General features: G+C 37.4%; 1 protein-coding gene across 2 annotated transcripts in view; it reads right to left on the bottom strand.

Moving 5' to 3' along the window:
• CACNA1E (calcium voltage-gated channel subunit alpha1 E) overlaps window positions 1-15,700 on the bottom strand; it is a 405,658-nt gene that overhangs the window by 31,360 nt on the left and 358,598 nt on the right. For both annotated transcript variants that reach the window (XM_036756876.1, XM_036756878.1), the window contains exons 33-35: window positions 11,506-11,589; window positions 8,338-8,463; window positions 4,846-4,911 (exon numbers count right to left, since the gene is read on the bottom strand). In XM_036756876.1, the coding sequence (XP_036612771.1) occupies window positions 4,846-4,911; window positions 8,338-8,463; window positions 11,506-11,589 (276 nt within the window). The remainder of the gene's footprint in view (window positions 1-4,845; window positions 4,912-8,337; window positions 8,464-11,505; window positions 11,590-15,700) is intronic.

Below are 15,700 nucleotides of genomic sequence, written 5' to 3'. Positions count from 1 at the left end.
GCAAAGAATGAAAGAAAATCTTTCATACCCTTCCTATGGGGGGAAGTTGAAGAGATGCAGACTAAAAGCTAGCACAGGTAGATGGATTTGAAATTCACTAAATGATGTTATAGTCATTGAAGATTCTACATCAACTTGGTTGGAAGTCTATAGTGCAGGGGCACATAAATCTATGCTCTGCCTTGCACTGTTTTATATTCTGATCAATGACTTGGATAAAAGCATAGATAGCATGCTCATCAAATTTATTGATGATACAGGCTAGATGACAGAGTCCAAATTCAAAAATATATTAACAGGCTAGAATATTGGGCTGAATCTAGTTCTCTCAAGCAGAGATTATGAGGGGAGAAGTCAATCTGATTAGAAGCTGATGCTCAGGATAAGAAAACACCATCATGCATCATTTTGAAAAGTGGCACATTAGAAGCCCCAGGACTGTTTCGTCCCATCAAAGTGAATCTCTAAGTTCAACAAAGTCCCATGCCTGCACAGGTTGAAACTTTCGAGTCCTGTTTTGCTTAGTTTCCCAGTCAATCAAGACCATTTTGTTGCATTCTGACATATATTAAATGCGCTTTCAGTTTATTTAAAGTATGCCAAATGAAACATGCTTTCACCCTAACAGTTTTTAAAATGTGTAATTGAAGAACAATTTCTGCCCCCAGCTATTTTGCTCAAATAACTCCCACTGACAACTGCTTTGAGACTTTGTTCTCAACCTTGTTTTGCAAAAAAAAATACTACTTGTCCCACAGGGGCCTTGGAGGTGGTAAGCTAGACAATGCTGGGGAAGGAATAAGAATTGCTAAGAAGGGAATAGAGATGTATGAGAATGGGGAAGGGCTTCAAAATGATGAATGATTTTTTTAGAAATGAAACTTTCACCGAACTACTAAATCCAATTAGCTAGGGGACAGTATTGCCTATAATGTCATGGGCATATAATTCTGTTCATGGCTTACTCCTGTGGCGCTGCATCATCTATGATATGTTCTCTCCCCTCCAATCCATCTTTAAGCCTGGATCACTGATTTCTACTTGGACTTCACCAAATGCCATATCCAAATGTTTAGAACATTATGAAATCATGGACACAAATTATCATATAATTTGCATGTAATGTTCTTAATAATACTAGTTTGTAGTTATGTACTGACAAGATTTACAAAGCACTTTCTTCCTATCAAACAGTGAGATACTTAATGCAAGTGTTATCATCCCCTTTTACAGATGAGAAAACAAAGGCTCATAAAGGTTAAATGATTTCCCCTAAAGTCACAGCATCAGGAAGTGTCCAAGCTAGGACTGGAATTCAGACTTTAGGTCTTCTATACATTGCCCTTTCTCCTAAAAGTAACACACCAGGTTATTTTGTGCCTATTTTCAGGTGATCAATTAAGAAAACATTTATTCTTTCTAGCATTAAGGCTCTTTGCTTAATTTTCCTTTCCTTTATTACTTCTGACCCTATTTCATATATTAAATAAGATCTACATTCCAAAAGTGTATGGAAAACAGAAGGAACTTTCTCAATGAAAGGATGACAAAGGCATGGCAAGGACCATTAAATCTTAGACAAAAGACTTTTAACTTGGGGACTTTTTTCTTTTAGAATTTCTTAAAATGTGGTAGTCAGTTGTGAGTTCATTTGGTTATTATTTTTCAACTCTTAGATTATTTTTCCATTCCCTACATTCTAGGTCAGTTGTTTCTGATAGTCAATAATTCAGTCATCCAATTTATCTATCTTTTGATTTTGCTCTAATATTTTTGTTGTATCATTGAATATTTCAGTTCTATTTCCTCCATTTTTTTCAGAGTATCCATTACTTTGCTAGGTTTTCCAGTTTCTGTTCTAGGCGATCCATTCCAGTGCTTCTTAAACTACGGGTTATGATCCCATTAGGCAACAGTAAAGGGTTTCTGAATGTGCAATGACCAAAAATTAATTAAAAAGCAAGTGTATAATGAATCTGAGGTGTTTCTGGCAGTGCTTGCCCGTGTTGCACCATGCAATTTCACTTCAATCTTGGTTCTAAACATAAACCATGTACAGTCTGTACTGTATAGGCCCTCAGGCCACTCAATGCCTACCAAATGGTGCCCAAATGGGAAAACGGGTTGCAAGTAGAAAAAAAGTTTAAGCAGCCCTGATCTATTCCACTCCTTATCTTTTCCTTCAATTCCCTTTTTAGGCCTTCCAACTATACTCATAGTCCTTGTGGACATTTCATACTTTTTTTCTAGAGTTATTACAAAATTATAGTCTTATACTCACCTTTTGGCATTTTATCTTGGGATTCTTTCACTCCATAATAGTTCTTGATTGTATTGGGACCTTTTCTTGGCTTGGTCATATCCTCAGTTATTACACTCTTCCCTCACCCCCACCCTGAATCTCTTAAATTGTCATGTTAGCCCCTTGACTTTTCCTAATGAGGGGTGGAGGATTCTAGGTGAATAACCATTGATATTTGCCACTAGTAGTTGCTGTTGAAGACAGATGAAGTAATTGACTACTGTTACTTTTGAACTCTCATTGGCTCAGTAATTGCTGAAGCCATTTCTCCCATTCCAAAATGAGGAACCACAGGACTTGGGACTAAGGTGGGGTATGAGGAGCAGACAGCTGTGGTAAACCCTAATTCAGCTGGTGACCATCCCTGGCCTTTCCACCAAAATTTAAGAAGAACCGGTATAATTATAGGATTAGAATTTCCTAGAACTATTAAATATAGATCTAGCTGTACCATCTTATTGACAGAACTAAAAAGATGCATGCTTTTGCATCTATTTGTCCTTTTTGTGAACAAATTTTATGTCATCTCAATTTTAGAACTATTGCAAAAGCATGCATCTTTTTAGCCCTGTTAATAAGATGATGCAGCTAGCTCTAATTTAATAGTTCAAGGAAATTATGCAATAATTGGGGTGGAAAGGACCTTGGATGTCATTTAGCTCAAGCTTTCAAACAGTGGGAAACACCTTCAACAGTTTCCTTGTTGGATGGCCATCCAGGTTCTAATGAATGGGAGCTCAATGCTGGGGCAACCTATTCCACTGTTAGACAGTTCTCTTTCTTTGACTGCATTTTGGAGGACAAAACCACAGCAATAAGTTAGAGGAGGAAAGAGATTAAGAGGTACAGATACCATTATCAGAGAATCTTTGGACAAGATTAAAGATTTGGTAGTGCTGGCTGCTCCAGATGGATAGCATTACTGAGAAGACACCTCAGCCAGACTGCTTGACTGCAGGAGGTTGTTACTTGGCTGGGGTTCTCTGCTGGGCAATCAGTCACAATATTGCCAAGTCTGAGGGATTTTGCTTCAGAGTCACCTCAATTGGAACAATTATGATGCCCTTGGAATCTTACAAGCTGGGCCTAATCAGGGGGCAACTGGAGACGACAAGTCTAGACCAGGAGATGTTCATCCACAACAAGGTGTTAGAAGAAGTTCATTTTGATCCCTCAATCAGTGGTCCAAATACCAATACAAACATCAAGTTAAACTTCTGACTGTTGTCTTCTAAACTTGGAAATAAGAAAGAATTGGACATCCAAGGAACTGTCCAGCACATCATGGACCTGAAGGTGGATTAGCTGGGTATGTGGCATTTGTTTCTTCCCAGAAATTTGCTGGTAAAAGCTGAAAGTCCTAAATCAGTGAGGCTTTCATGGTGCAGTGGAATGAATGGTGGGTTAAAGAATGTAGGCTCAAATTATACCGGTACTACTCATTCATTTGTGACCCTGGGCAAAGCATTTTTCTACTCTAATTTCAGTGTTCTCATATACAAAATGAGATGATTTAATTAGATGGTTTCTGAAGTTTTATATCTCTAATCTTATGATTTCTAAGAGGTAAACTTAGCTCATCATGACCTAGCTGTCAGACTTAGCTTCAGTTTGTGAACACATCCTCAGTCTTTGGTCAGACATTGAGAAGAGCCCTGGAACCTCCTAACCTTGGTCATCACTATTGATTCATTCTTGGCATCTTGGTCAGAATCCCTCAAATATCACCATGTGACTTTATTACTCAAAAATCTTCAGCAGCTGTCTACGGCCTATAGGAAAAAAACTGGCATTCAAAGCCTTCTACAACCTACATCCCATCTACTTTTCCAGTCTCATTTCATGTTCTTGCCATCTCAGTTAAGCTGACCTGCTAGCTGGTTACAGTATACAATGTGCCATCTTCTACTTTTGTGCCTTTGCGAAGATGGTTGGTTCATCCTCACTTTCCCTTCTTAGAATACCTATCTCCTTTCATTTAACAGCCTTAGTGACTTTTCCTAAGATGATGCCTTTTCCATCTTCCTACTTGTTAGTGTTCTTTCATTCTTGAGATTACTTTATACGATTTTGTGCACACTTGTGTATAATTAAGTATATATCCAGGAGAATATAAGATCCTTGAAGAACCAGTTTTATTTTTGTCTCTGCATCCCCAATGCCTTGCACAGTACCTCATATATAGTCATTAATTAATAAATATTTGTCAAATTACATTGAATTATGCTAGGAGTTCCTATGGGTTAAAAACAAATTTTGTCTTTGTTTCTGCCTTACCCCAGGTTAATGTTAAATTGATTGTGCTCCGTGAAAAATGGCAAGCATAGTAGGACCACCCCAAGTATGATGTATTGGGATATGTTACTTCTTGTGACTGATCAGTAAAGCTTCATAGTTGGAAAATTCCTAAGGGCGAAGTGCAACTGGGTTCTTTCAGGGAATTTACAAGCACCAGGGTTCTTTCACTTGTTCTACTATCTATCTGGGGAGCAGCCTCCTATTATCTTTCCCTACACAACTGGCCCAAAGAAACACCTGCTTACCTGCATCCCAATGATGGCATAAATGAAGAAAAGCATGGCAATCAATAGACAGACGTAGGGGAGGGCCTGCGATAAACAGAGAGATAATGGTTGTTAATCTAAGAGGTGATACGTTTTACTGTCACATCCTGAAGCAGCTGGCTGTACCTGACTCCTTGCTTACTTGAAAGGTCAAAGACACTCTCTTCCCTGGATCTTTTCAGACATATTAATGTCCAGATCACCACACAGATGGAGAGGCTATGGGTGCCCAGCTGCCCATAATTCTAAATGACCAACAACTCACAGGAAAGACCTTCATTGCCCATACGTCTATGAGCAATGAGGGAGCATGGATGCTTATTGTGTATGGACATTTACATCCCACTTTCTCTCTTGCTATACGCCAAGTATTGTTATACAAATCTCAGGCCAAACATCTGGCCTTGGCTTCCAAATCTTTTTTTTTTTTCTGGGACTTTCTCCAAAGAATAACTTTTTAGTGAGAACTGGAAGCAAAATGAAACAGTGATTGGGTATATTTGCAAGTCAGATCCCATAATGTTCTTTCATCCTTCGGCAATTTCAGGCCCGCACTGGTTTTGCATTATTGTCTGGTCTAAAATTCCTGAAGTTCACTTTTGTCAATATGCCAAAGCTATTTAAAAAATATTCGGTATCAGCCACCATTAAACCTTGCTACAGATTCCATTGCACAGCATTCGATGTAGTGCAAAACGATACATTTCTTCTGAATGAAGAGAGCTCTTTCCCATCCAAAAGTAAGCCAATTGTAACAACAACAGCTAGCATTTATATAGGTTTCTAAGTTTGGCAAAATACTTTATAAGCATTATCTCCTTTGAGACTCATAACAACCCTGAGAAGAGAGTGCCTTTACTATCCCCATTTTACAGATAAAAAAATTGAGGCAGACAGCAGTTTTTAACTTGCCCAGGGTTACACAGCGAATAAGTGTCTGAAGGTGCTTTTGAACTCATCTTCTTGAAGTCAAATAGTCTATTCACTGTACCATCTAGCTACCTCTACCAACCAAAAATGTGGGTAGCTTTCTATTGCTACCGGGGGACAAAAAGTCTTCAATTGGAAGGTGAGGGAGAGGAGAGAGGCAGTGAGATTCATGGGTGACTGGTTGGGGAATGGAGAGGTTAGGATACTGGATTAGGGTTGTTACTGAGTCATTTTTCAATTGCATCTAACTCTTCATGGCCCCGTTTGGGATTTTCTTGGCAAAGATGCTGGAGTGGTTTGCTATTTCCTTCTCCAGTTCATTTTACAGATGAGGAAACTGGCAAGGTTAAGTGACTTGCCCACTTATGATGTGACCTTTTATAGCTATGTCACATATCCATTTTGGGTTCATTGTAGTATATGGCGTGAAATGCTGGTCTGTATGTAATTTTTTTCCACACTACTTTCCAGGTTTTCTAGTAGTTTTTGTGGAATAGAGAGACCTACCGCAATAGTTGATTTTGGATTTATTAAGCACCATGTTCCCTTGCTACTGCATGTTATATCCCTAATATGTTCCATTGGCCAAATTATTTGAATGGAGGAGATCTAATTAAAAGTCTAAATTGAAGAGGCGTTCCCCTGGATAGTGAGGTCCACTAGATGTTCCTATTTGCAGATGATATAGTGTTGATTGTATCAAGCCCTAGGATATTGCAGAGCCTCCTGGAAAATATCTATAATCACACAAAGGAGTTCGGCCTTACCATCCACATAGGAAAGATCACATGGATGAAGAATGTCAGTTTCTCAGATTTCTATAGACATTTGAATGAAAATATACCTTTAATTCAAAAAGAACTGTGAATGTTAGTCCTCTATAGGAACTTCTGCTTTGTTTCAGAGCTAAAGCATTATTAGATGTGAACATTTATAGAATTCCCAAATTGGGAGCGCCAAAGGTTATCTACTTTAACATGTATCTAAGGTATGAATTGTATCTACAACACCATAAAAGATGGTCATTCAACTTCTAATTAAAAGACTTCCAAGCTTACTTCTTCAAGCAGCAATTATATTTTTAATTCTTAGGGAGTTTTTCTTACATTGAATTAAAATCTGCCTTCCTACAAATTACTTATTAATACAAGTTCTGTCCTCTGTAAGTGAAAAGAATGTGACTCTTGGATTAAAAGACCATTTGTATACCCAGAAAACCAGGGTCTCTCTTTCCTCCAGCTCTCATCAACTGTACCCCACATGCAGGTTGTTGTTCCTTTGTTTTTAATCAGATCCAATGCTTTGTGACCCCATTTAGGGTTTTCATGGCAGAGATGCTGGGGTAGTTTGCCATTTCCTTCTCCAGCTCATTTTACAGATGAAGAAACTAAGGTAAATGGAATTAAATGACTTGTCCAGGGTCATACTGCTAGTAAGTATCTAAGGCCAGATTTGAATTCAGGAAGATGAATCTTTTTGACTCCAGGCACAGGCACTCTATCTACAGCTTGATCTAGCTGTCTGTACACATGTAGGTACAGAACACTGAATAATCAATCTCTAAAAGTGGATAAGAGTTTTATGCAAATGTACCCTTCGGTCATGGTTACATACCTTTTGGGTAAGATAAACTTCTAAATATTCAAAGATATCTATCACAACCGCTCCCCTTTTCCTCCGCCTTCATCCCAAGTCTTCTCTTCTCTAGGCTAAACCTCTATACTTCCTCCAACCAATCCACATATGACATGGTTTAAGTAACCTCTTCATTCTGGCAGCCCTCCTTTTGGCTTACCCTTGGTGATATCCTTTTAAAAAGTTACATCTAAAATTGTGTAAATAACTTCGTGTGTGGTCTGGATAAGATAGAGCACAGCACAGCATTACTGCAAAAAAATGGAGTTCAATATCCCATATGATACTAGCACATCCAGATGCCCAGTAAAACCAGGGAGATCTTCCAGTTATAATGGCAATGGGGAGACCAAGTATGAAATAGCATGACTCAAATGACCTAGCTAAAAAAATTCAAAAGATGAAGTTTTTTTGAAGTCTGGCACAAGACAAAAACCATGAATAGTAAAATAAGGCAGTTTCAGGTGCAAATGTATACAATTGCCTCATTGCTATTAAGAAAAAATTATCTAAATCATCACAGAGGTAACCTTTTCTCTTTCTCACCCACCCAGCATGGCCAGACTGACACACCAGAGTGATGGTGTTTTATTAAGTTTTTTCCAGTAAGAGATTATACTTCATTGGAGATGACCTGAATGTCATGAGTGATAATAAAGGTTTATACTAAATTTATATAACGCTTTTCGACAAATGTTCTGTTCCACCATTCTCAAAGTACAAATTAAAACACACACGCGCACACACACACACACACACACACACACACACACACACACACTAAAGAACAGGAAGGTAAAAGTCAAAGATGCCAAATGACACTTTTATTTTTTTGCCATGCTGCCTCCTATGGCACAGTTTTCATGACTTTTCCAATTTGAAGAGAAAAAAGCCAGTGTTTTTTACCTTAAATGACTGAACAAAAGTCCATAACAAAATGCGGATGGTATAACCCTGTCGGAGGAGCTTGATGAGACGGGCTGCTCGGAAGAGCTTTAGAAAACTCATGTTGAAGCCACTGGTGTTCACCAGCTGGTGGAGGAAGATGGAAATAATTACTGATCATTTACAAATTATTGAGTATATTCATAGCACTGGACTAACCCTAGAATCAAGAGTCATTTCTATATGTCTTCTCAAAATCCTACCTCTAGTTGCCCTGGGGACAAAGTGGAATGACTCCAATCTTCCCTATGCCTGATCCCTATCTCTGATACTTAGTGATGATGACTGAGTCATTTAACCTCTCTGAGCCTCAGTTTTCTTATCTGCAAATGAAGAAAATAATACCCATTGTACATACCTCATAGGGGTGTTGAGAGGTTTAAATGAGATAACATATATACAAAGGGCTTCAAAAACTTTAAATCACAATGTAAATATTCACTAATTTTCATTCATTCTTATTCTCAACTTATATTTTATGGTGCTTAGAAATAGTTCCAAGACATCATTATCCTACTATCATTCTTTTATGCTTCAAGAGTGATGGTCTATTGTGTAGGTGAACAAAATGGTTGCTTTTTATAACTGAATCAAAGCATTGGGCTGTATAGTCATTTCTGTAGGCTCAGAAAGCATATGTGGGACAACCCGAGTAGCAGTACAACAGGGGTATGTGCTTCATTCTCTTCCCATGTGGTTTTAATTTCTTCTGCTAATATTGATATTTTGAAAGTTTTTCATTCCACATAGATAATAGGTTATGCATATTCAATATGGCAGCATCTATTAAAATAATGTTTAAAATTTTTATTGCTCAGTGTTACCTCAGGGCTATTGTGGAGACAGTTTTGCCTGACAGTTTTCCAGTTCTAATATAGGTTATTTGTTGAATTCTCAAGGATATTTATGAGTTTTTATTTGTATAGGAATTCATCATGTTAGTTTATGAAGGATAGGCAACTTTCAGTGTATAATTCTTGCCGCTCTATTGTATTTTTCAGGTATTTGAGAGGTGCTAAATTTTACTAGATGGTACAGTAGATAGAGTGCCAGGCCTGGAGTCAGAAAAACCTAGCTTTGAATCTGGCCCCAAGCACTTACTAACTGTATGGTTCTGGGCAAGTCACTTAACCCTGTTTGCCTCAGTTTCTTCATCTGTAAAATGAACTAGAGAAGGAAATGGCAAACCTAGAGTGCCAGACCTGGAGTCAAAAAGACCTAGCTTTGAATCTGGCCCCAGACACTTACTAACTGTATGGTTCTGGGCAAGTCACTTAACCCTGTTTGCCTCAGTTTCCTCATCTGTAAAATGAACTAGAGAAGGAAATAGCAAACCACTCCAGCATCTTTGTCAAGAAAGCCCTGAAAGAGATCAGAAAGATTGGATACAACTAAAAACAAGTAAACAATAACAAATTTGTTTGCAACCTGCAATAAGATGTTGTATAATTTTTATCATTTCCTTTCAAAATCAGCATTGGTTAATAAATATTGTGTCCTTAGGGATAATCTTTCATGGTTTCTGGTAGCAATGAGCTAATCTTATATTGTTCTCATAAATTGTTGTTTATTTCTTTTTCAAAATTCCACATGACCCCTTCATCTCTTTGAGGTTGTGTGGTAAGCATATTATTGGTTGTGTTCATGCAGATGTTGCCCCCTCAGGGTACTGTTATTTTATTCTTGAACCTTGGCCATTACATAGGCTCCATCTGGAGGTAAACAAATACGGGTTTTTTTTCCTAAGTATGATGCAGAACTAAGTATCTGTGAACAGGCTTTTCATTGTTTTGTGAAGTGGTGTCTGTTCAAGAAGTTTCTCTGTAAGTCTACTACATTATTAGGCGATATGAATACATCTATAAGTCCTCTTCCTTTTTTCAACAAGGAAGTATTAACCTTTCTATAGCTGCTTTGAGACAATGAATCCTGTTTTATTGATATCATATGAATTTTTGTTGGATACTTTCTAAATCCACTGTTGTCCATTTCAGTGTTGCAAAAATATTTGTCAAACTTGGCATTATGTAGGTGTTCATTGATTTAGATATATTCTTTCCATTGGATTTTCATCTCAAGATGCCAATAAGTCTCAATGTGTACAACCTTAGTGTTCTCCTTGATAGGGGTAGGAATAGCATGTCTTGTCTGGAGAAAACCAAAATATTTCTAAGTATAGCTTTCTTGCATTGATTTTACTTGACCTTGATTTTTTTTTCTTGGTATACGTAAAGAACTGTATACATACTGGGTAACAATCACATTTTGACATCATTGGAGGAAGTCACCATGAGATGAAGCTTTTACATATATTTTTCACTAGAGACATATAACTGGATGTCATCCATGTACATCAAGAAAGTAATACAATGTCCTAATGCAATAAATACCACCTTGTATTAGTCACTAATTGTTGTCTCTTTAATTAGAGCTTATGCTTCTTGAAGACGTGGTCCATATATAGTCTGTCTCCTTTGAATCTCCTCCCTGGAATAAGTACAACCCTGGACCTGCTGTAGGGGTTTTGTAAGTACTTGTTTGATTTAGTGCTATCTAACATGTCAGACTGCTCATACCACATTATGCATCTGCCCTTTTTTGTTATAGGAATGGACTAACATTCAGTGACATAAAGAATTGACAGCTCTGGAGTGAGGTCAGTGGCACTCAATAAATATAAGTAACAACAATAATAATAGAAGCTAACATTTATACAGTGCTTGCTATGTGCCAGGCACCGTGTTAAGCCCTTTACAATTTGCAAAGTATTTTACATATGACCTCATTTGATTCTCACAACAACCCTGGGAAGCAGGTGTTATTGTTATCCCTATTTTACAGACGAGGAAACCAAGGCAACAGAAGAAGATGACTTAACAAGGGTCACATAGCTAGTAAGTATCTGAGGCTGGATTTGAAATCAGGTCTTTCTGTCTCCAAGTCCAGTGCTCTATTCACTGTGCCACCTATCTGCCTAAATATTAGGGTATACCTGACACTATGAGTACTGGAAATTGATCCATGGCGTTGCATGGTCTAAGTGGGTTAAATAAAAAAAAATAATGTTTCCGAGTTTAATTGGATACATGGGAGTACAGGATTTTTTTTTATTAGATGCAGGATACTCACCTTGCTATCTGTCAGGATAATTTCTGTGATGCTGCCAATGACTGTAATGAAATCAAAGATGTTCCAGGTGTCTCGGAAATAATTCTGCCAGATGATCAAGGTCAAGGAAATAGATAAAAGAAGAGAAGGAAAGACTTTTGTTTATCTTGCTTCAAATTTGCTATCTAGCATTAAGTAATATCAGTTGATACACAATGTCACAGTAACTTTTACTTATATTTTATTATTTTCAACCAGAACCCCCATTTCTCCTTCGCCAGTGGAAAAATTTGCCACTTTCCAATGAGGCTATTAATTTAGGTGGGGAGTCAAAGAATGGTTTGTATTGAGTTAATATTGGAAGTGGGATTGATGATCATAATATTGCATGAAAAATCACAGAATCTGAGTTGAAAGAGACTTCAGAGTCCATCTATTTTGACCTGTACCTCAGTAAGAATCCACTATACAAAAGAGGCAATAAGTGGTCATTGAGCCTCATCTTAAAGTTTTCCAATAATGAGTAATCCTCCACCTCTGGAGGCAGTCCAGTTCATTTTTGCAGGGCCCTATTTGTTAGGTTCTTCTTTGTGTCAAGCTGAAATTTGATTTTCTGCCACTTCTGCTCATTCTTCCAAGATCTGCTCTCTTAAGCAAAACAGGTCTAATCCCACTTGTGACATGCTGGGGTTCACAAGATAGGTACTCAAACAATTCCCTGAATGACAAGGTGCCATGCATAAATAGGCAGTGATGTGGGTTAGTGCTTAAGTAGGTTTTTCATTAACTCAAAGATGATGCTGAGATCAAATCCCATGTCAGATACCAACAATCCTCTGAGGCTTTTCTTCATTCATAGGGGTGCCTATTTAGTAGGTCTTCAGTTTTCAAGTAATTGAGCCTGTACAGTGAAACCTTGGAGAAAGTATATATTCCTTTTTATCCATTCTCTAGGGCAAAGGTTCTCAACCTTTGTTATGTCCTGGATACCTTTGGCAGTCTGGTGAACCAAGCCCATGGACCCCTTCTCAGAATCACGTATAAAAATGTGCAAAATAGAATATATAGGATAATAAAGAAAACCAAAGGTTATTAAAAATAAAGGTGTCACTCACTTCCCTTCTACCCCAAGTTTATGAGCTCCCTGAAATCTATCTGTAGAACTCTTGTGGGCAAATGGTTCCAAACTGTGTTTGATTGCATATGCCTATTAATTTAAAAAAGACAACAACATTGAGAATGCCCCTGCATTTGTATATATATTTATAAATCTTGTTCATATACTATTGTACTAATATATATTGTACACTATAAAACACAAAAAGGAAATTTAAAAAGATAAGCTAAAGATAAAATAAAAAACTTTAAATGATTTTTATTTTTTATTAAAAGTACAAAATCCCATTTGCTCTTACTAGAAATGCTAATGGTATTTCTAGTGGAAGCAATGTGATTAAATATGCTGCATTATTTTATTTTAATTTAATTTTTTAAAATTTGTTTTCAGTTGCAAATTCTTTCCTTCCCTCAGGCCCTTCTCCCACCCATTGAAAAGGCAAGCAATATGATGTCCATTATAAGTATAAAGCAATGCAAAACATTTTTCTATATTAGCCATGTTTATGGTTCATATTTTTTTTAAATCTTGGTATAACACTGCGATACACCAATTCAAAAGTATACTACTGAGTTTACTTTATTTCAGCATTTAGTTTTAATGGCTATAACTGAAAAAAGATATATCACAAAAGTACAGCTAAATGGAAGAAGTAAGTATGTCATTGGCTCCCCTTGTTAATTCATGATACTCTTTTTCAATCCCATGCACCAATTATACAAAGGTTTTGGTTGAAATTCAAATAGTAAATTCCATCTTTCCTTATGTCAAACAGTTGTTCTTGAAACCTAGTCAGAAAACATTGCATTTCTACTTTTTTAACAAATGGGTTAAAATACCACCAAAACTCACTTGGAAGATTTTAAAATAGGTTAGAAAATTATGTTTTCAAGATTTTAAAAGTGTGCAAATAAGAGTTTTTGTAGGTGACACAATTACATCGTTTTGGGCAATAGAATCATATCTGTTCAAAATGTTCTTCCAGTTGAAGGAGTTTCTTTTAAAAAGCAGGGTTTTTTTTTAACTCGTAGTTTTTTTTTAAAGGAAAATGTATAGAACTGTATGCTTAGTTTTTTTTACACAGTGACTACACACTAAAATAAATTAATATGCTCAATGATTTCACTTTTTAAAAAATCTTGTGTGTTCTGGACGATAAGGCAGACTTATGAATAAGCATTGTTTGATAATAAATAATTATTCAGTTAGTTTGATCAATATAAGTACCCAAGTAGGTGAATTTCAGTGCTGAAAAAATTGTGCCCTACTATCAAAAAACGAAACTGTGTTGGGTGAATTTTTTACTCAGTAGATCCGACAACCCCCTCAAACTACCATCCTTTATGTCTCCTTCTTTTCTCAACCAAACTTCATTTCCCCAGCTTTTTTGTTGATAAGAACTTTTCTCTTTTCCCCAAACCTTCAAACTCCTCAAACGAGCAATCTCCTCAAACAGTTTAAAAAAAAAGAAAAAGAAAAGAAAAACCTTTGCAACATATTTGCATAGTTAAATAAATTTCCATTTCATACATGTCCAAAAATATGTCTCATTATATATCACCCTCTGCAACTTGCTATCTGCCCATATTACTTCAATTTCTTTTGCTCTCACTCATTTTTTGACCCCCTTGTCATCTGGTTTCTGATATCATAACTAAACCTAAACAGCTCACTCAGTGCCTAGCACATAGCATTTTTTGACCCCTTGTCATCTGGTTTCTGGTATCATAACTGAACCTAAACAGCTCACTCAGTGCCTAGCACACAGCATTTTTTGACCCCTTGTCATCTGGTTTCTGGTATCATAACTGAATGTAAACAACTCACTCAGTGCCTAGCACATAGCATTTTTTGACCCCTTGTCATCTGGTTTCTGGTATCATAACTGAACCTAAACAGCTCACTCAGTGCCTAGCACATAGCATTTTTTGACCCCTTGTCATCTGGTTTCTGGTATCATAACTGAATCTAAACAACTCACTCAGTGCCTAGCACATAGCATTTTTTGACCCCCTTGTCATCTGGTTTCTGATATCATAACTAAACCTAAACAGCTCACTCAGTGCCTAGCACATACTAAGCACCTAACAGAGATTGATTTGCCAGGCACCAGATCTTTCAGCCCTCATTCTTCTTGATCTTTCTATAGCATTTGACACCATCGGTTATGTTTCCCCTTCTTTCTGGATTTTTGTGACACTATTCTTTCTCTCGATGACATTTCCCCTTGGTCTCCTTTACAGGATTCATGTCATGCCGACTAACTGTGGGTCTACCTCAAGATGTCTTTAACTCTCTCATCTTCACTCTCCTCATTTTGTTATTTGGTGACCTCATCAGAGCCAATGGGTTTAATTATCATCACTCTGCAAATGACTCCCAAATTTATATACGTAACCTTAGGCTCTCTCCTGAGGTCCATTGGTACAACTCTAAATGCCTACTGGATATTTCAAACTAGATATGCTGCATGTATCTCAAAATTAACACATGGTGGGAAATTTCCCCAATGGAGCCTGAACAGCTGCTATGGGTACACAGGTGGCAGTTATAACTTCCTTCAAGCTAAAACTTGGGGGAGAAGGTGGGAAGTTGGGAAGAGTGTGGTAGCAGGAAGGATGGAGGGGAGGAGTGTTAGGTGGTAGGGTTGTGTTTGATAACCCTCCCTGTGTTTGGCTATCATGGAAAAGGGTGGGATGTGTCCCATGAGAGGCAGCTTGGCATAGTGGAAAAAGTACTGGCTCTGGAGGCAAAAGGTTTGGGTTACAATACTGCTTCTGACACAGAAATCTCCTGTTTTCTCTGCCTCTAACATTTCCTTCTACAATCATTCTTCCCCATGGGTGCCAAAATTATTTTCCTACGGTACAGATCTGACCTATACCAGACCTCACTTACATAATCATTTCTAATGGCTCCCTATTGACTCTAGAATCTCATACAAGCTGCTATTTATCTGTTAAAGCCCTTCACAGCTTCAGCCCAACCTGCCTTTCCAATCTTATTATACAATACTCTCCTTCCCACACCCTGTCATAACACGGCATTCCATCTTCCATCTCTGGGTCTTTCACATCTGCCTCTTAAAGTCCCATGTTT

The sequence above is a fragment of the Trichosurus vulpecula genome, chromosome 4 (assembly GCF_011100635.1).
Source record: "Trichosurus vulpecula isolate mTriVul1 chromosome 4, mTriVul1.pri, whole genome shotgun sequence".
Taxonomy (NCBI): Eukaryota; Metazoa; Chordata; class Mammalia; order Diprotodontia; family Phalangeridae; genus Trichosurus; species Trichosurus vulpecula.
This window is presented reverse-complemented; position numbering and strand designations above follow the sequence as displayed.